Source organism: Cervus elaphus, chromosome 29 (assembly GCF_910594005.1).
Source record: "Cervus elaphus chromosome 29, mCerEla1.1, whole genome shotgun sequence".
In the NCBI taxonomy this organism is placed as follows: Eukaryota; Metazoa; Chordata; class Mammalia; order Artiodactyla; family Cervidae; genus Cervus; species Cervus elaphus.
In genome coordinates this window covers 59,947,136-59,968,357 of record NC_057843.1, presented here as the reverse complement: position 1 = coordinate 59,968,357, position 21,222 = coordinate 59,947,136, and the positions used below count along the sequence as shown (strand labels likewise).

General features: G+C 48.4%; 1 protein-coding gene across 2 annotated transcripts in view; it reads right to left on the bottom strand.

Annotated features, from left to right (window-relative positions):
- TMOD1 (tropomodulin 1) overlaps positions 1–21,222 on the bottom strand; it is an 84,986-nt gene that overhangs the window by 2,415 nt on the left and 61,349 nt on the right. For both annotated transcript variants that reach the window (XM_043891172.1, XM_043891173.1), the window contains exons 8-9: positions 18,580–18,723; positions 5,277–5,421 (exon numbers count right to left, since the gene is read on the bottom strand). In XM_043891172.1, coding sequence (XP_043747107.1) covers positions 5,277–5,421; positions 18,580–18,723 — 289 coding nt within the window. The remainder of the gene's footprint in view (positions 1–5,276; positions 5,422–18,579; positions 18,724–21,222) is intronic.

The window sequence follows — 21,222 nt, the reverse complement described above, 5'->3', positions numbered from 1 at the left end:
TTCCTTCAAATCAACCTGCTTTTTACGTCCATTAAAGCAAACTCCTCTATGTTGCTTATCATTACAACTGTCAGAGCCTTCCAGCATCTCAAGTCATCTGGGCCAATCCCCATCAGCATCTAACGCTCCCTCCACCACTTCCTGCCAAGCTTTATACCTCCATCATGCCTCTGTGGCGCATCGTATGTACATTTATATGCAGCAGCATTGACTGAGTGCTGTGATGTGCCAAGCACAAGGATCAGAAATAAGGATCAACAGATAAAGATATACCTACAAGGTACATATAGGTATATACAAGGTATATACCTATACCTATAATAAAGATAAACCTACAAGAAATGAGGTAAAATATCACAAGTATGCTGGTAGATCTCATTAAGTATGAGAGGCCCAGTGAACAAAGTGGTCAGATCTTCCAAGGATGGTGGGTAAGTTGTCCACTGAATCTTAAACAGTAAAGGGGTAGATGGTGGGAAAGTGCAGGGAGCAATAGTCTCTGAAAGGGCAGCTTTTGCCTGGGTCACTGGGAGACACTCAGCCTACCTGGACTGGTTGATACCAATATGGCAAGGGGATGGCTTGTTGGGGTGTCGAGAGATGAAATCTGGCAGGGCCCCACCTGGAACAGAGGTGGACAGCACAGGTCCCGGGGCCAGAATGACCACCCGGTCCAGGCCCACTTCCGCCCGCCGACAGCAAGTACCTTGACTGCTTCTCTAGGCCCCACCTCCTTACCGCAGAGTGGGGACGGCGACAGTGCCGGCCTCACCTGGTTGCTGGGAACGTTACACGAGTCAGTAAGACTGAGGTGTTTAGGGCAGTGCCTGGCACACAGTAATGGCCACGCAGGTGTCAGCTGTGACTGCAAAGGGAACTGGAAAGCCATGTCACGGAGCTACCCTGAGAGCAGTGGGAACGCGGGCGGGGTTCTAAGCAGAGTGCTGGGACAAGCTTTGGGATGAGCACTGAGAGAGATGCCTGCCCTAGAGGCCCTAGAGGAGCTGCAGGGGCCCGAGGACGCTGCAGGATGCCGGTAAAGGTGATGAGGGCGGGACCAGGGACCAGGGGACGTGGATGGTGAGGAGGTGGCTGGCCGGGCTGAGGGAAGCGCAGACAGAAGTGCCGAGTTCTGGCTGGAAATGGTGAGGAAAGCAGTGCTCTTTCCCAAGATGATGAAACTGATGTGGGGTATGTGTGTGTGCTGTGTCCGGGGTGCCTGTTAGGTCTTCCTTGAGAAAACAGCAAAGGAGTGACTTTCCCAGAAAGAGATGTTTTCTGCTTTTCAACATGCCACTCTCTCCTCACCCCACCCCCCAAAAAACATACAATTGTCTTAACCTGGAGGCTGCAATTCAGATTTCGTTAACGGACCAGAGCATCAGTGGCAGAGTTACAGGACCCTGAGCAGCAGCCTGGCTGTCAGCTATAATAGTGCAGAGCCAGGAGTCATCTGAACTATCACCTTGGGAAAGCAGAGATGGGGATCCTCGGCTCCTTCCTGACACCTTGCTCTCTCCCATGGAACACTGCTAAGAGCCCAGGGCGGGAAGGACCAAAGACGCACCAGTCAGGATGGGTCCTGGGCAGGCTGTCTGTCTGCAGAGCCACTGGCTGACCCATGGCCTTGAGGACCCATGTCTCCCAAGGAGGAGCCCACGTGCCTTGCAGGCAAGCAATGCCACAGTCCCGCAGACCTGGCCCATGGCCAGGGCCCAGCTCAGAGGCTGGTCGGAGTGAGAAGGAAGCCGGAGAGGCCTGTTCCCTTCCATCTAGAGCTTGCCCCTTGCCGCTGGACTGCAGCAGCAGACGAGTCACAACCGCCGGGGCTGGGCTCTAATGACAAATGGGTTCAGCTGGGAAATGCGGAAGCTTGTCGGCTTCATCAGAGCATCAGGAGCAGGATGAAAAAGCCACGTTGGAAAGAAAGTCAGAATTTCTTTGAGAGGAGGACACTGATGCACCATCAGGATTGGAAGCGTTTCTTTCACAAAAAGTTAGCAGACAGGCACAATTTGCTTTTAAAGCTAAAAATCCTACTTCACCAACTGGTACTCTGTAGTGGGCAGTCACTTAGATCATTCTGCTCCAATTCCTTCTGTGGGAAAACCCAAGGCAACTGCCGCACAGGTCCGGGGAGGGGGGGACCCCATTTTAATACCCGGTCATTCCCGCCTAGGAAACTGCCACTGTCCCACGACCCGCCGGTTTTCCTCACCAAAGTCCTGAGCTCAGCATGAGAGGCCTGTGGCTCTCAGCCTCCCACCCCTGCCCCCTCAGCCCCATTCCCACGAGCACACCATGGCCTGGCCATCGCCCTTGCCTTTGCCCATGCTGTTCCTTCTGCTTGGAATGCCCTTCCCTCCCTTCTCTGAGGCCTCCTGCTTCTCCTACCAGGTGCAACTTCCTGTATCAGTTCCTCCTCCCTTCAGAACTTCCTGTATCAGTTCCTCCTCCCTTCAGAACTTCCTGTATCAGTTCCTCCTCCCTTCAGAACTTCCTGTATCAGTTCCTCCTCCCTTCAGAACTTCCTGTATCAGTTCCTCCTCCCTTCAGAACTTCCTGTATCAGTTCCTCCTCCCTTCAGAACTTCCTGTATCAGTTCCTCCTCCCTTCAGAACTTCCTGTATCAGTTCCTCCTCCCTTCAGAACTTCCTGTATCAGTTCCTCCTCCCTTCAGAACTTCCTGTATCAGTTCCTCCTCCCTTCAGAACTTCCTGTATCAGTTCCTCCTCCCTTCAGAACTTCCTGTCTCTCCTATCCTGCAAGCTGGGTCCCGTCACCCTGCCTTTGCCTTCGCCAGCAACCCCACCAGGAACTGCGGCCGACCCCCCGCACAACCTCTCTCTTCTTCACGAGGCTGACTCAGGCCCAGCCCCACCAGGAGGCATGGCTTAGCTGGCCTCTGTCCTCACAAATTATCTGCTTGTTTCGTCTGCATACGGTTTGCAGGCCTTCCTGAACCTAGGGGTCCGACTTGGAGTCTTTTTCTCTCCTAAGAGTTGTAAAGGTCTTTGAGTCAGGGAATTGGCTTTCTGCTACCACTTTATGTCGCCTCGCACAGCCCTGGGCACACAAAGGGTGCTCACAAAGTGCTCACTGTAACTAAGGTGTGACACTGGAACCAACAAAGGTGCGACGTGACCGAGCCACTGCCTCGAAGTGCAGTCCCTCCCAGGCCTCAGTTCCTCCAGAAGAGAACGGGAGGAGGAGCCTAAAGTCCCGTCCGCAAAGGCACGTGAGGCTCCTGCCATGACCTCACCAAGTCTCTGGTGATAGGACCTGGGCCTGGATTTTGGAACACAGACTCTCAGGACATAGTGTCCTCAAGGGCCATTTCCTCTAGCCTCCAGCTGATACCGGAGTCCCCCCTACAGCACTCCTGACTCATCTGGAAACGTCTAACCCTAGAAAGAAGTCCTCCAAGCCATCTTGCCACTGGAAGGCCAAAGCTCAATCAGCCCTGAGACAGGGACCGAGGGACACATAAGACGTTTAATCTGAGATTTAAAAAAAAAAAAAAAAGGTGAGGTGACCGCATATTAGATCTCAAGGCTTTTTAGTGCTGGTTCTGCAGCCAGATCACCACAGAGCCAAGAGAGCCCAGGGTGTGGGCCGTCCTCAACAATTCAGTGTAGCTGTCGCTGAGAAGGGGGCGACAGAGGAGGAGACAGTTGGATCCACTCCACGGACACGAGTTTGAGCAAACTCCAGGAGATAGTGAAGGACATGGAAGCCTGGCATGCTGCAGTCCATGGGGTTGCAAAGGGTCAGACACAACTAAGTGATTTAACAACAGTAACCTCTGTTACACATGATAATTAAAATTCTTAGTGGTTTGTGTTTGCTCATGTTTTATTTCAAACAAGGACACTTCACAAACCAGGACACCTGGTGTGGGTTTTTGTTTGATGGACTTTTCTAGACCTGCAGCTCTAGAAAAAAGTAACAGCTGGGGTAATAAATGAATAAACAGCTTCTTAAGAACATGAACCTATACCTTCAACACCCAGTACACTATAGGTCTCTGACAAACGTTTGTTGAATTGAGTAGCTCTGTGGCTATCTATGCACAGGTTCTGAGTACCTGCCTCGTGCATACACACCTACATACTCATCCCCATTCTTCTAGGCCTTCCGTGTATTAACCTAGTTCGGATTCATCACCAGGAAGTGATACACCTGAACTCTGAGATGTGCTTTAGTATTAAGCTCCTTGCATTCTACTGAGTGTCAGAAACAAACAAAAAGAAACATGTTTAGAGCAGGTTCAAATCTGATGAAAAACTCACTGAACACATCATCCTTTAGAAACACAGTTAGCTCATAATTCAATCTCAGAAAGAAGCTTTCTTCTTTTTAAAAAATTCATTGTTTCCTTCTAAGAATAGTATAACTTGCTTTGTCTTCCTCCTGCCTTGTGAGTCTAGGTAACTCACAGCTAAATATAATGATCAATTAAGTTAACAGGCCTACTCCTTTTCTTTTTTTTTTTTTCTCTTATTTTCCTATAGCCTCATCAGACATACTCCTCTTTGGACACTATCGAGTTCTTCAAGCAAGCAGCAGGAAAACACAGGAGAAACTACCCACTGAGCTTGAGAACAATTAGCGTCTGGAACTAAGTCGGTGATTGATCTCTCTTTTTCTTCAACTGACTTGTCTATTCAGTGTTGTCTAAGAAAGACTGTGACATTTTCTTTTTATTTTTTAAGGAAAAAATACAAACTGTGCCTGTAACTGAGAATGTAACCTGTTATACTTGACTATGAAGTCAACATTTTCAAGCTTTACTTTAAAAGCAACATGAAGTCCCCCAGGCTTCAGGTGTGGGTGGTAAGGCTGACTGATGGCTTTGGGATCTGGGGCTTGGGCCAGACTGTATGATTTGGAGAGAATTCTGGGCTCCAAAAAAGGTATTCAGAAGACGTAGAGACTCAGCGTTGGCTCTGGGCCTCCTACGTTTCACTCTCTAGGCCAACAGGCTGAGGGTGCGCTCTGGGCCCAGCCCTGTGCTGAGCTGAGCTACCTCTGGGGAGGAGGGCCTGGCCTCGGCGTCTGCAGCCAGGGCTCTGGCAGTCTGGGGAAGGTTCCGGGTGGGGGGAAGCAAGGCGCAAACACCGAGAACAAGAATATGGGATTGGTATGAAAACCGAGAGTCAGGCCCAGGAAGAGGCCTGCCTTGGGCAAATCGGCAGTGGAGTTTTCCCTGCCATATCTCGTCCGACAGGTACGAAGAATGACAGGCGGCGGCTGGGGGGCTTAGGTCTACTCACCAAGGTCGTTGTTGCTCATCATGGCGTTGGACGCCCGCAGCCGGGGTCCCTGCTGGGTGAAGTGGTAGCCGAATTTGAGGAGCGTAGCGTTTTTTTCCAACATGCTCACAATCTCCATTTCCACTTTGTTGCCCAAAGGCTGGCTCTTTGATTTAAAAAAAGAAAGAAAGAAAACACACACAGTCACTTCTCGCTCACTTGTGAGGTACCTAAATCTCTACCCGCAGAAGCCCTGAACGCCGGGGCTGGGATTTTAGCACCTCCCTGCCCCCGCCCACTCCACGAGCAGGGCAACCGGAAGCCGGAAGTGTGGAGAAGTTGAAAGGTCGGGCAGCCGGGAGCCAATGAGCTGGGATTCAAACCCTGGGTTGCTGAACGCCAGGAAGAGATCTTTACGCTGCGCCACAGCACCCTTTTTGGACTATCTGAGCAGGAAGGACCTGCATATCGTTTAGTCTCAAGGAGATTTAAAAATCCTACAACCCAGGCTATCTCTCATACTAATTAAATCACTGGCTGCGGTACTCTTGTGTCCATGGTTTTTAAAACTCCCCAGGTGATTTCCAGGCAAGGTCAGGTTGGCTAACCAGTCCTTTAGACTAGAGATTTGTAAATCTCTCCGATTTACAAATGAGGAAACAGGCCCAGGGAGGGAAGAGGATTTGTCTGAGGTCACACCGAAAGTTGGGACTGCCAGAGTTAGCCTCCTAAAGCCTCACTCTAATTATGCTAATTCTCTACTCCCAGATCCACAGTGATCATCTGACAAAGAAGAAAAGGAAAGTAAAACATGACAATACACAGTGTTGGGAAGGATATGATGTGGATATTCACCCTTCCTGTTTGTAACGGTGGGAATAAAAGGGAAACAAACATTCATCAAGAGGCAGTTTCTCAAATAAAAGATGGTTAAGCTTTACAGTAGAACATGGGCAGCTCTACAATAGCGATGTGACTCTTTGGGCCCAAGCCTGGACAGATGCTGTGACACAATATTGAACAGACAAAGCCTAGTGACAAGATGGGTTGTACTTACTATGTAAAGTTAGCTATATTTCCCACACACATACATATGCAAACGGATGGTGATGAGCTTGGGAGTTTGTTTTCTTTTTGTATTGTTTTGAGTTTTCTGTTACCATGTATAATAAGATATTAAAAAGTAAACATAATTTTAAAAAGGTTTAGACACAGAAGGAAGGCTAACACAGTATTATTTAATGATTAAAGACATTCCCCCTCATAACAAGAACAAAGCAATGTCCACTTTCACCAACATTGTCTGGAGGACAATTAAGTAAGAAAAAGAAAGAAAAGTCACCATACAGAGAAGGGAGAAGCAAAACTATTTCTATTTGCAGGTGACACAGTACTGTATCTAGAAAACCCTAAGGAATCCACAAAAAGCAATTATTAGAGCTGATCACCACATTCAGCAAGCTTGCAGGGTGTTTAAGATCAGTATTCAAAACCCACCTGGGTTTCTACACACCAGCAATGAACAACCCCAAAGTGAAATTAAGGCAATAATTTCATTTACAATAACATTAAAACACTTAGGAATAAATTCAATAAAGAAACAAAGACTTGCATGCTGAAAACTATAAACAGCATTGTACATTAAGGAGGACCTGAATAAATGTAAAAACACCCTATATTCATGGACCAGAAGACTTCGTACTGCTAAGAGGGCAATACTCCCAAATTGACCTGGAGAAGCAGCAACGAAACACAGAAGCACCATCGACGACTCCCCACGGCTGATAACTGCTGCCGTTTATTGGGAGTTCACTATGTTCTCAGTGCCCTGTGCCCAACCTGTAGGGTCTCAGTTCATTCACTAAGCAGACAGGATAAACCCTGCCTTCTCTGCAGCCTGGCGCTCAGGCCCTGCACAGTTGTGTCCTCACCTTCCTTTCCTCAGGCTGGCTACCCCGGGGTGGAGAGTCTGGTACCTGATGCCTGATGCAGGCAGAGGTCTACCTCTCAAGGCTCCTGTGTCCTCTTGCCTCCACGTGGAATGCGCCTACCCTCCCTCACCCTCCTGCTGATGTGTCCCTGGTGCTTTAATTTGTTGTTCAGTCGCTCAGTCGTGTCCGACTCTTTGTGACCCCATGGACTGCAGCACACCAGGCTTCCCTGTCCTTCCCCATCTCCCAGAGTTTGCTCAAACTCATTTCCATTGAGTCGGTGATGCCATCCAACCATCTCACCCTCTGTCATCCCCTTCTCCTCCCGCCTTCCTCTTTCCCAGCATCAGTGCTTTGATAGCTAGTGGAAATGCCCCTCCCTGACAAGGCCTTTCCCGATCTTTACCCCTGGAAACCATCTTTCCCTACTTGCCACTCAAGCATTGTTATGTTCCTCTCCACTCCCAGCCCAGTCAATCTGCATTATGGGGTCACCTGCCTCCGTAACTGTCTCTCCTATTAGACCTGTGTTGTTCAGCAGAGCAGTCACCAGCTGCATGGGGCTCTTTAAATCTTTTTTTAATGACATAACATTAGTTTCAGACATAACAATATAATGATTTGATATTTACATACACTGTGAATGATTACTACACTAAGTCTAGTTAATGTCCGTCCCCATACATAGTCACATACATCGTTTCCTATTATGAGAACTTTGAAGATTTCGTCTTGGCAGTTCCCTGGTGGCCCAGTGATTAGGATTCCGGATTTTCACTACTGTGGCCCAGGTTCAGTCCCTGATCAGGGAACAGAGATCCCACAAGCCACACAACCAAAAAAAAAGTACTCTCTTAGAAACTTTAAAATATGCAATATAGTATTATCAGCTATAATCATCATGCTGTACATTATACCTCCATGCATTACTTATTAGTGGAAGTTTGTGCCTTTTGACATCTGTCAGCCATTTCGCTCACCCCTTACCCGCTGCCTCTAGCAACCACCAGTCTGTTCTCTGTATGTATGAGCTTGGTTGGTTTAATCTTTTTTTTCCCTTAGATTCCACAGATGAGAGGATATGGTATCTATATTTCTCTGAATTCACTTCACGCAATATCCTCTAGGCCCATCCACACTGTCACTAATGGCAAAAATTCATTCTTTTTATGACTAAATAATATCCCATTGGATATACCACATTTACTTTATCTATTCACCCAGCAATGAACACTTTGGTTGTTTCCATGTTTTGATTATTGTAAATACTGGTGTAATGAATAGGGATACATATCTTTTCAAATTAGTGTTTTCATTTTCTTTGGCTAAACACCCAGAAGTGAAATTGCTGGATCGTATGTTAGTTCTACTTTTAATTTTTTGAGGAACAGCCATACTATTTTCCATAGTGGCTGCACCAATTGTAATTACCACCAACGGTGCCTAAGGGTTCCCTTTCTCCATATCCTCGCCAACACTTGTTAATTCTTGTCTTTCTGATAATAGCCATTCTAACAGGTGTGAGGTGATAGCTCACTGTGGTTTGATTTGTATTTCCCTGATGATTAGTGATTTTGTGCAACTTTTTATGTACCTGTTTGTCATCTGTATGTCTTCTATGGGAAACTATCTGTTCAGATTCTCTGCCCATTTTTGATTGATTTCTTAAAAATTTAAATAAATAAAATTTATATGGAATCTAAAAAAAATACAAATGAATATATATAGTAAAATAGAAACAGGCTCACAGATATAGAAAACAAACTAGTGGCTACCAGAGGGGTTAGAGAAGTGGGGAGTGGCAGTATACAGATGGGGGTTAAAAGCTACAAACCACCACATATAAAACAGACAAGCAACAAGGACATCTTGTAGTGCATAGGGAATTATAAACATTATCTTGTAATAACTTATAATGGAGTATAATCTGTAAAAATACTGAGTCACAGTACATCTGAAACTATAATATTGTAAAGCAACTATCCTTGAATTAAGAGCTGAATAAAATTTAAAATTCAGTTCCTCAGTTGCATTCAAGTGTGCAAGAGCCACTAGCGAGTGGCTTCCATGTTGGTGCAAATACAGAACACTTCTATCAACACAAAATTCTGTTGGATGGTGGCTCACCCAGACCGTGAGCCCTTAGAGAGCCCACAGTACCCTGCATCTCTAGGGCAAGGGCAAGGCATTGAACTGGATGGAAAAAATAGGAACATGATCAGTGCGCAGCAGCTTGGGGAGGTTGAGAAGATACATCAGCCCAATATCCAGAAGGACAGGTGTGGAACTGCAGCTGAGACTCTCGATAGAGAACTCCTCCCAGGTCTCCTGAGTTCACTGGAGCTTGTGTGGGTTCAGAAAGAGCCGGAACTGCTGACTAGAGCAGGCAGAGGGAGGATGGTAAGATTCCACCAGCCCATCTGGCAAGGCTTCTGACAGTGCTGGGAAGGGCTCAGGCCTGTCCTCGAAGGACCCAGCACAGTCCTGGGCTCTGGCTGGCTCGGCCTGGCAGATGATTCAGACGGTCTGAGACCCCGGTAAGGAACCGGCATGTCCCCTGCCCCCCCACTAAGCAGGAAACCTGGCCTGTCCTTGCTGTCACCTGTCAGGCAAGCTCTGCTAGAAAGCAAGATGGACTAGTCTTGAAAGCACCAGTGTCCCCTGAGCGGAGGGACTGCCAATGACCGCAGGGGCCGCTTCGGCAAAGCTGGCACATCGTGCTGCCTGGTCTAGGGCACGAAGCACTCAGATGCAAACTGCCCCATTCGACTGCCCTCCTTCCCTGGGAGGCTGGCAGGGCAGGCAAGAAGAGGCAACCCCGGGCTTGGGGATGAGTAAACTGAGCCCGTGTGCATATGGGAGCCAGGCTGTGCTTCCTCTGCTTAAATGAGAGCCAAGGCTAGAGCTGAGGCTGGAGCTGGAAGGACCTCAGAGGATGCTCCAGCACCACCTTCTCCGACAGCCCTGGAATACATGCAGACATGTCAGGTGTACGCCAGAGGGTACATTAGATAATCACTGCCTGTCTGCCTGGAGTGTTAATCTCTGACCCAAACCACATTTTTACATTAAAATAGAAAATGTGCATACATCTTAAGAAGCTTCCTACTTACTACCTTCTCAAGCCCTTCCTTTCTCCAGGGACTCTGAGCCCAGAAGAACCTCAATCATTTCACAGATGAGAGAGGCAGCCTTGCAGACAGTCAGGACTAAAACTCTGGTCTCTTATTATCTAGTGATCATTATGTCCTAGGCATGGCATAAGCACTTTACATAAGCTAAGTCAATTTCTCTTCCCTATAAACCAATGGAATATGTAGTATTCTTATAACTTTCATCTTATAAACAAGAGACATGATAAGCAGAGATATTAAGAAATGTCCCTCCAATCACAGAGCTAGTCAGTTGCAGAAAGGATTTGCACAGTTTACTCCGAGCCTGTGCTAGTTTCCACTTCAGTCAAGTGCCTCTAAAAGAGCTTGGCTCAGCGTGCAGATTATCATCTAACCATCCACAGTGTCTGGTGAGCGAGTGGACTGCTCGTCCCTGGGGACGAGATGGCAGACGGCATCCCGTAAGGGTCTCCTAGATGTTGTTGGGGGAGGCTTAGGCTCCATGACCTTTAAGGCCTCCAGAGCCTGCATTCAGTCTATCACTAGCTTGTTTGGGAGGGCATAAAAAATTAAGAGGTGACCTTGACAGTGTGTATGAGACAATTAGGAGCCTCTTTCGGGGAGACTGAAGTGGAGCAGCAGACTCTGGCAGGGCCAGGGAGAGGGGGTCGGGAAGAACTCTTGCCCCACTTCAGACATGCTTGAAAATTAAATAAATCACTTGTGAGTAAGTATAATCTCATTACTAACAATTCTAATGATACTAAAGCAGATGCAGTAAATTAAAAGTCTCCCTTCACATCATTTATCCTCGGTCCTACCCACTTCCCACAGAAGAAACCACCATGACCAACAGGATGTGTTCCTATGCATTTTTTTTTCTATGCAATATGTAACAAAAATATACAGATTTTTCTTATTTTTCATGTTTTACCTTAATGGATTCATACTGTACTTATTGTTAGGTAACTTATCTTTTTCATTTAATGTTTTCTGGACTCTTTCCAGGTCAGCACATGGAGAACTACCTCATCCCTTCTAACTGCTTCATGGGATGCCCGAGTAGAGACAGATAATCGTGTGTGCTTCCAGTTTTCCCTGTCACAGATGATGCAGGAGTGGGCTTTGCTGGAGAGGGAGGAGGATTCTTCAGGCTGGATGTGGAGACGCAGTGTTGGTGGGTTAAAAAGATAAGCATATTTTGAACGAAACGTGTGACTGCCGTGCGCAAAGGGCACCAACACTGATGTGTCCTTCAGGAGGGCATGCCACCTCCTGCTCCCTCAGCCTTTACTCTGGCCGTGTGTTATCAATCTGAGGAGCAGATGATCAGATTCCCCACTTAACGAAACAACCATCCAACAACTCAGGTGCAGCTGAGCTGTGACCTGGAGCTGGACAGAGGTGCCATGGACACCGAGAAGCTCACTTGATACATTTCACGGGGCCAGTTATGGCCTTTTCTTTAATCCAGAAAATACAGACAACTGAGAACACTTGAAAAAACAACAGAAAGGAGCCTTGGGAATTATCGAATCCAATTTCAGAGTCCCAGATCCTGGCTGATATTAACATTCCCTCCTTTATTACAGCTCCCAGATTGTTCTGTTCCACTTCCACACCCCCTGGGGATGGCAGTACACCACTCTTTGAGGTGCCTACTCCATCCTTGGGTTGCTCTGCTGGTTAGAAAGGCCTTTCTGGTCAAACTGCAGCAATGAAAAAGGATATAAATGATTCTCACTCTGCCAATTAAAACATGCCTGCAGGACTGCCCTGGTGGTCCAGTGGTTAAGAATTAGCCCGCCAATGCAGGGGACATGGGTTTGATCCCTGGTCTGGGAAGATCCCACATGCTGCAGAGCAACTAGGCCCATGTATGCAATTAGTGAGCCAGGGCGGTCTCAAGCCGGTGCTCCACAGCAAGAGAAGACACTGCAGCGAGAAGCCCTCACACAATAAAGAGGAGCCCGAGCGCAGCGCCAAGGACCCAGTGCAGCCAAAATAAAACAGCCTGCAAGCTCTTTGACACTCCTCCCTTCAAAAGGCAGAGCCTCATTCCTCTCCCCTTGAGGGTGGTTTTGCTTAGGGACTCATTTCTAACAGACACAAGGTTGGCTCATAACAGGCATTTTTGGCTGGGCGTTCTTCTTTCCCTGCCTTGGATCGCTAGCTCAGGGAGAAGTTAGCTGCCATGCCATGAGGAACTCAAGCAGCCCTGTGGAGAGGTCCACATGGCAAGTAGCTGAGGCTTCCTGCCAACAGCCATGGAAGAAGCCACTTGGAAGCGGTTCCTCAAGCATTGGTCAAGCCTTCAGACTTGGTCAAGCCTTGACTGTAATCTCATTAGAGACTGGGCTAGATCTATGCAGTCAAACTGCTCCTGGATTCCTGACTCAGAAACTGTGAGCTAAATGCACGTTCATATTGTTTTAAGAGGCTCAGTTTTTGGGGGGAAGGGAGCATACTTTGTTACACAGCTGTAGACAGCTGATAGACTCACAATGTTGACCAAAAAAAGCCAAACCCAGAAAGATTCCATTTAAGTGAAGTTTAAGAACAGGCAAAACTCGCCTCTGATGACAGGAATTAGAATATTCACGCATTTGCAGAGTGCTGATTGGCAAAGAGGCCTGAGGGAGCCTGCTGGGGTGCTGGAAGTGTTCCACATCTTGAACTTGGTGGGGATCACACAGCTACACATAAATACGTAAATCCACTGAGTTGTCTACTCAAGATGCATTTGCTTCACTATATATAAGTTAACGTCAATAAAAAATAAACTCAAGTAGGAAAGGAAGAGAGGGACTCAGAGAGGAAAAGAAAGTGGTTAAAAGTTGTTCCTTGCATGAGCTAGAATCTCTTGGATGTCCTCCCCACCACCGACTGGGCCTAATTAACAATAGAAACATCTCCCCCCTTGATTGCGGAGAGACTATATGTCAGGTATATGAGGCATAGGCCTATTAGGCAAGTGTGAGTATTATTCCCATTTTGCATGTAAGGAAACTGAGGCATGGATACAATAAGTGACTTTCCCCCGTTACCCAGAAAGACACGACACAGCTGGGGCTTAGCCAGGACTCGATCCCTTGTTTGACTTCAAACGTCAGAGATCTGAAGCCAGGGAGCCCCTGGGTCAGCCCGTCTCCTGCCTAGCTTTTCCAAACAGAGTACAGCCTCCAGTGGGGACCTGACATGGTGTGGGATGGTCACGGTCCCAAATCTTTATTCTGGCTTATTCTGATCTGCACAGGAAAAGGGTTTTCTCTGTCATTTCCACTGACTTCATCTCATCTTTCCCTTAGAGTGAGGTCAGTAAAAGAGCATAATTGACATTTAGAGGAAGGGACAGTGACACATGCCTGGCCTCTTAAGGAGGCTGAATACTTCCAGACTGAGTTACTTCAGTACAAAACGAGCCTGCAGACTCAAAAGCCATGCACAGACGGAGACCTGCTGCGTAGAAGCTAAAACTATAAGGAACAAAATAAAACACAGTTGGTCTTGCTCTCTTGGTTTTCAAGAGTGTGTTTTCCTTATATCTTGCAACACCAAAAGCTATATTCAGCCTCATTTAAAAAGCTGCCCTGACTGTGGAATCTAAAATTAATGGGTGTCACCATTTGTGAAAACCTTCAGGATCCTATTCTAGCATAGCTTTTGTTTTCTAAATTTACTTCCACTAGGAAAACAATCCAATCTGGAAAAACAAGAAAACATGATCCACTCCCTTTAGCTTCTTTTCAAAATATTAAGCACATTCTTGCTGTCAAATATTGGAATGAAATGTGAGACACCCAGCGAAATCCCCCTAAACTTTGCACATGTCTTCACGTGGGGAGGGAGCCTGTTTTCAGGCCTCGTCTCTGCCGAGGGGCAGGGCGTATCCCATGCCCCAAGTGTCCTGGGAAGGGCCTGCTGGAGGGAGCTCTGTGGGAGAGGAAAGTGGATCAAGAGGGGCGAAGAGCCACCGCTTGGGACATGGTTGGCTCGGGACGGATGGGCCTGCAGGCACCCCATGTGTCCTACCTGCCTCCTGGGCTCTGGGAGAGTCTTCCTGTCTGCTCATAAATGCAGCCTGTTTGGAAGCTGGGTGCTTCAGTTCCAGCCCAGTTCTGAGCCTAACTTGATTTGTGACATTGGGCATGTTCCATCCCTTCTCAAATCCTTGGTTTCCCCATCTGCAAAAGGGGGGCTGGGCTAGACACGTCTCAGTGCCCTCAGCTGCAGTCGGCCCCCTGCCCTCCCGCGTGCCCAGACTCATCACTGTCCCAGGGTGACTCCAGGCAGCAAGAGCGTGGAAGGAAAAGAGGGTCTGGCTGAGTCAGCAAGCAGCCTCAGAGCCCTATCCTGTCTGCGTCCTGCGAGGCTCTGTGACACCCTGGGCAGAACTCCCCGAGTCCCTCTCCTTGGCCGTATAAGGAGAAGGGAGGACTCTGACACAGGTTACAGGCGCAGGGCCGAGGAGAAAGCTGTGGCCTCTGGGGACCTCGGTGACTAACAAGAACGAGGAATAAATCCAACACCACTCATCACCTCCTCTTGGCCACCCTCCCCCAGAGCCCATGCCTCCCGGGGCACTGAGACAGGCATGGGTGGCCTTCCCCGAGCCCGAGCCAGCAGAGCCCCCTCCTCGAGACCTGTTTCTCCAGACTCAGGCTCTCAGGAGCACCTCCCCACAGGCCCCCTGCATGTGGGTGGTCAGAGCCCCCTCTGGTCTCCAAGCCCTGATGCCCTCTTCCTGCCCCCAACCCTCTCCCATCCAGCCGGGAACCATCTTTGCAGAGCATGACTGTGAGGGGTGCTGATGACAGCCCGCAGGCCACTTCCCCTCGAACTACCCGCTCCCAGCCCTTTGGGGTCCCCCCAGCTCCCTTTCTGGCTTTCTTCAGGTGGTCCCATCAGTCGATTCTGAATTGACTCCACAGCCGTCCTCTCGCCTTCTCTTTGTTCTTGTGGTCCCCTACACCGGGGATGCCACAGCCTCCCCTTTACCCTCTGACATACTGTCCACCCTAGGGTTTATTCTCAAATTCCACCTCCTCCAAGAAGCCCTCCCTGATGCCTTCTCCTGACTGAAAATTTTCCCCACAGTACCCCACTGTGTGTGGCTTGCTAGAGCACCTGGCTGGATGATCAACTGTACACTTGTCTGTCATCTCATCCAGTGTGGAATCTCGAGAGGACAGAGCCAGTATTCACACACAGAGCCCAGCACAGCCCTGGGTCCCGCAGGCACTTACTAAACCCTGAGATAAAACAACGGGAGACACTCCTAGGATGGGGTGGCAGCAGGTGGTGACCAGTCAAGGGGAAGGGACAGCTGAGAAGAACCAAGACCTGCACAAAACTACAGGAGATTCAAGAACCCAGACAGGCACAGCTCACGGACTTTAGAGTCACATAGACCTGGATTCTAACCTTGCCTCTCTTACTTCCGGTATGACCTCAGGCAGGTTACACAGCCTGCCTGGGCCTCAGTTTCCTCATCCACAATACTAGAGTAGGCTGTGACATCCACTGAGAGAGTCTTTGCCAGCATTAAATGAGATAATGGATACATGGTACCTGCTCAGTACATTAACTCTTAGAAAAATGTGTGAACTCCCTAGGTCACCTTCAGAGTAAATATAAAAGTGGACAACTTCATAGTATTCATCTCCTAGCTCCTAAGAAGGAGAGATTTGTATTATCCCCATTTTACAAATGAGGAAACTGAGGCTCAGGGCAGTGAATGTCCTTGCACAGATGTTTAGCCAGGGTGAGGGTGATGGTCGGCACGGGATCTGTCTCCGGGCGGGAGCACTGGGAGGGGAGTGGGCAGCTTGCTCTCTGTAAGCTGCTACCACAATGACCTGAAGCCAGTGCCCTGGTCATCTTTGGCCGACATTCTGCCCCAGGAATCAGGTTTCAGCTGACGCTGGGTAGATCCTGACTCCCTGCCCGGGTAGGCCTGGCGTCACATGAGTAGCCAATCCCAGGGCTTGGCCTAAGGCTACTGCCAAGCCTGTTACATGCCTTTGTTCCATCTGATCTGCCCCCTCTGCCTGCAATAGAGCAGGGTCAGCAATGGAAGAAAGGATGGAAGCAGTGGGGGCTGGGAATGGGTGCTACAGCAGGCTACTGGCATGTGAGAGACGGAAAGAATTTAATGCAGCAAATTCACACAACATGGCTGCGGCAGGCTCATGTCGCCTCTCTTTATGAATTAGAGAAAAGTGCCTTCTCCGGATGAATAAAGCCCTGTACAAAGTTTTAAAGAGTAGATTATGAGTTGGGTTTTGTCCCCTGTCTCCTCATTGTACAGTGAACAACACATACAACCATCCAGGGCAGCCCTGCTTATCAGGTGCCACTGCAGGACCAAGTTCTGAGCTGGGTATTGGGATATGGAGATGACTTGGACACAGCCCCACTTCTGAGATGGTCACAAGGAAGCCAAGGTGCTAGGAGAACCAGGGAAGGAGCGCTTAAACTTTCTCTCCAGGGAGGCTCAGAGGCCCTGTGGCAGACTGAAGGGAGAAAGCAGTTATATGCTGGCTCTTGGCGGGGGAAAAAAAGGTTGGATTTGTAGTGTTTGCCAATTTCCACAGTGTAAATGCTCTCACTAGGAGTGACTTCACGGTACCAGTATGCCATCACTCAAGTGGAGTCGGGAAGGGATCTATACAGTTAGCTCCAGAAGGCTGGTTCAGGCTGGCTCTAGAACCACTGGGAGAAGGAGAGGCTACAAGCAAATCCAGAAGGAAGAGGAGGATTTCTCTAGGCAGAGAAGAGGTCAGAGCAGAGGAGGACGTTCCTCGGGAGAGAAAAGTATAGCTCTAAGTCATGGAGCCATGAACGTAAGTAGGGAGCAAACTGTGAAGAGTTGTGAAGGTTTAAGATTGGGAGGAGTGTCAGCGTGTCGTGTCCGATTCTTTTTGATGCTATGAACTGTAGTTTGCCAGGCTCCTCTGTCCATGGAATTCTCCAGGCTAGAATACTGGAATAGGTAGCCATTCTCTTCGCCCGGGGATCTTCCCAACCCAGGGATCAAACCTGGGTATCCCACGTTGCAGGCAGATTCTTTACTGTCTGAGCCACCAAGGAAGGGACTGCCAAAGTCTTCTGGAAGCTGGTAATGCTTAACCTCTCGACAGAGGTTACCTGCCTATATGAGTCATTAAGCTGTGCACTTAACTTCTATGCACTTTTCTATATATCTGTAGTATTTTTTTTAATGAGGATAAAAAGTAGAGATAATCTCATTCAGGGACAACCACTGTATACAATTTTGTTATATTTCATCCAATCGTTTTCCTATGCACACATTTACATGACCCTTCAGCAAACATTTTCATGTAGGGAAAAAAAGCAAGCTGTCTATCAGACCATAAAGAAGAAAGCATTTTAGCATGAGAAGCAACATGGTGTACTGGAAAAGAGTGGGTTTCAGGGTCAGAGACCTGCATCAAATCCTGCTTCTGAAAGTGCTCACTTGGCAGCCCTGAGAAAGCTGCTAGCCTTCAGCTTCTCTGAGCTGCTTTCTTTTCTGAAAACTGAGACTGTAACACTCACATCCTGCAGGGCAGCTGGGAGGATCAGAGATGATGTGTATCGGGTGCACGGCACAGAGCCCGGCCACGGCACAGAGCCCGGCCCACAGGGAACCCGCAACACATGCAACAGACATGATACTGTTATCAGGATCATCTTAGAGAGTTAGAGCTGAAATGGTTGCCCTGAAAATAAATGACTGAACTACGGAAGTTATAGAGAAATGATAACCCTGTAAGGAAAAAAGGCAAACGAGAATTTGCCCAGTGAATAACCTTGATGGTAAGGAGACTCAAACGCCCACTGAGTGGTGGGGTGTGGGGGGGTGATGGATAAAAATGGTGTTGTTCTGCCCAGTGAGGAAGGCTCCAGTGGTTTATAAGATCTGTGCATCGGATGTGCCCTGTATGCTGCCGAGAACAGAATTAAACTCAGCAAACAGGACTTACAGGGAGCTGACTTCTACTGGATATAAGGAAGGATATCCTCACTAAGAATGAAAGGGGTGATCTCAATAAAGAGTGAGCCTCCCATCATTAGGGGTACCCAGGCAGAAGCTGGCGGAGCACTTGGTGGGGATGATGAAGAAGGAACTGTGAGCATGGTAGAGGGGATGGACTGGATGACCTTGGAGGTCTCTTTAAAGCTGGGCTCTGGAGCTTTCACAAGCAGCAGCAAATGAGAAAGTGCAGAACTGCAAGCATCAAGTGAAGGACACGAGGAGGCCCTTGCCCATCCCACCTGGTTATCGATCTTCAGTTCCACCAGAGAAGTGTTGAACGGAAGTGCTTCCACCAAGCGCAGGATCCCGGCTCCGGAAATGAAGTTGGATTCCACGTTCAGCGTCTTCAATGCCTTGTTCACCTTGAGCATCTCGGCAAGGGCCTTGAGCCATAGGAGAAAAAGGTAGGGTACCCATGAATGATCTGATTAAGGCTGGAACCCCTGTGGGTAGAACCTAAAATACTGGGGGAGCCTTGCTGGGAGTGAGAGTCCCTCACACGCAGTCAGGGACCAGGAAGGTCTCAGCGTCCTTCACCAAGCACCGTTCTGCGTCTCTGCTCCCCTCTGGCTTGCCGTGGCCCCAAACTCCAGCTGGAGAGTTTCAGCTCCGTAACCTGCATCCAAACCTTCTATTACCTGCTTCCCCCGCCCTGATCAGCCTCAACTCCAGCTGCCCCTCTTGGTGGTGCTGCTGTCAGTTCCGCCCCGCCCCGGCACCCAGCGCTCTCCCTCCCCTCTGCCTTTCCTCATCCTTCCCCGCCGCCTGGAACGCCCTTCCTTTCTGCTTCACTCATCCAAGCCCTGCCCATCCTCCCAGGCCACTCTTGATTCCCCTTTCTCTAAAAGTCTTGCCCGCTAGCTTGCTGTGCCTGCCCTCTTGAACCTCACAGACTTTATCCATAACCTCCCTCATGGAACCTGTGTTCCTGTGTTCGGAGCTGTTTTCATAGCGGTTCTGTCTCCTCCATTAGCCGATATGCTGTTGGTGGGCTGTTGGTGCACCTCATTCACCCCAAGGGAGCCTCCCACCCACACAGTGCTCAGCACATAGTAGGTCCTCAGCCACTGGTCACTAGACTAGCAGAGTCCCAAGTCCCCTGTATGCTTTCAACGTGTCTCTTCTGTGTCCCTGTTGGAATTCCATGGAGTTGTCATTCTCTGTGAACAGCAGAGAGGGGAGCCTGGGAAGCCATCCGCTGGGCAGGTAACCAGCGCAAACCGGAAGACAGGAGCCCGGGTGGCCCCAGCACGTTGGAGGACTTCAGCCAGGGGGTGTAGATGACAATCAGAGCCTCTGGAGGAAATGAAGTAATTAGCAGGTGGTGGAAATGATGTGTCATGGAGGAAAGGAGACACCAGCAGCTGATGAGCCAGGATGTAAGATCAGTGGGTCCTGGTTGTCTGAAATGACGATCTGGTCCAGGAATGCCCTTTCCATTGGCCCTGCCTGCTGAAGCCTTCACAAGGCTCAGCTCCTAGGATGCCTTCAGAGCCCACATCCTCAGCTCCCCTGCTTTCACATACTCCGGGATGACATGTCAGCTTCCTCTCCAGCCCTGCGAAGGTTGGACCCTCCTGTGGGGATGGACCCAGTCTGTGCCCACCCACAGCATCCCTCTTGCTCCCCAGGAAAGGGGTGGCCTGATAATCAAAATACTTGGCAGCTAGTATGTAAGTGTACCAGGCTGATCCAAGTAGACACACTAGTGACTGGGCTGGTCCTATAGACAGTGTCAGACCAGGTGTCCACTCTGTCTGCTGGACCAGAGTAAAGAAGTGGGCAGGAGAAGAGCTGGGGCAGGCAGTGCGGACACTAAGGGAGCTCTGGGAGCTTGTTCCCAGTCGTCCCAGAAGAATTTTCATCTTCAACAATGGGTCTCCTGGTGTGAAGGGGATGACATCAGCTGTCGATCTGGCGCAGGGTCAATTCCCCGTAAATATCTGAGGAGCGGAGCTGGCTGCCAGCACAGATGGGCTTGGTTTCTGATCCAGTAACAGCAGTGGGCAGAGCATGTGACTTTGCCAGCTGAGTCTCTGTGGGCAAATTCAGGACCCACGGGAGACATCCTGAGGTTAGAGAACATCTAACCAGAGGTTCTCCACCGGCAGCAGTGAGACTATGAGCTATTCCTATCATTTCAAAAACAACCATGGAAATGTCCTGTGTATTTTAAAAATGAGAAAATAATTGATTGCTATGAATGGACTTCAAAGTAAGGAAATTTATCAGGATTAAGAAGGAAAGTATGGGGTCAATTATCCAAGAAGACATACAATCCTTAATGAGAATGTGCCTAACAACAGAGCATCAAACTATATGAGGCGAAAACTAATAGAATTGCAAAGAGAGAGAGAGATGAATCCACTATCATGGCTGGAGACGTCCATACACCTCTATGGATTGGAAAGCTCTAGCAGGTCAAAGACCAGGAAAGACATAACTGAACACAACACCACCATCAATCAACTAGAGATAATTGATGTCTATAGACTATTTTATCCAACAACAGTAGAATGGACATTCTTCTCATGCACATTGGAACATTCACCAAAACAGGCCACATTCTGGGCCATAAAACACACTATAACAAATTTAAAAGAACAGAAATCATACAATGTCTGTTCTCAGACCATAATGAATCAAACTAGAAGTTCAATAACAAAAAGATAAGTAGAAAACTCCCCTAATACATGGAGATTAAGCAACACACTTCTAAATAACACTTCTAATAAAGAAGAAATCTCAAGATAAATTAAAAAGTATTTTGAATTATGACTAAGTGGGACATTTCAATACATCAACAAGCTAAAAGAGAAAAATCAGTCATTTCAATAGACGGAAAACAAGCATTTGACAAATTCCAACATCCATGCATGATA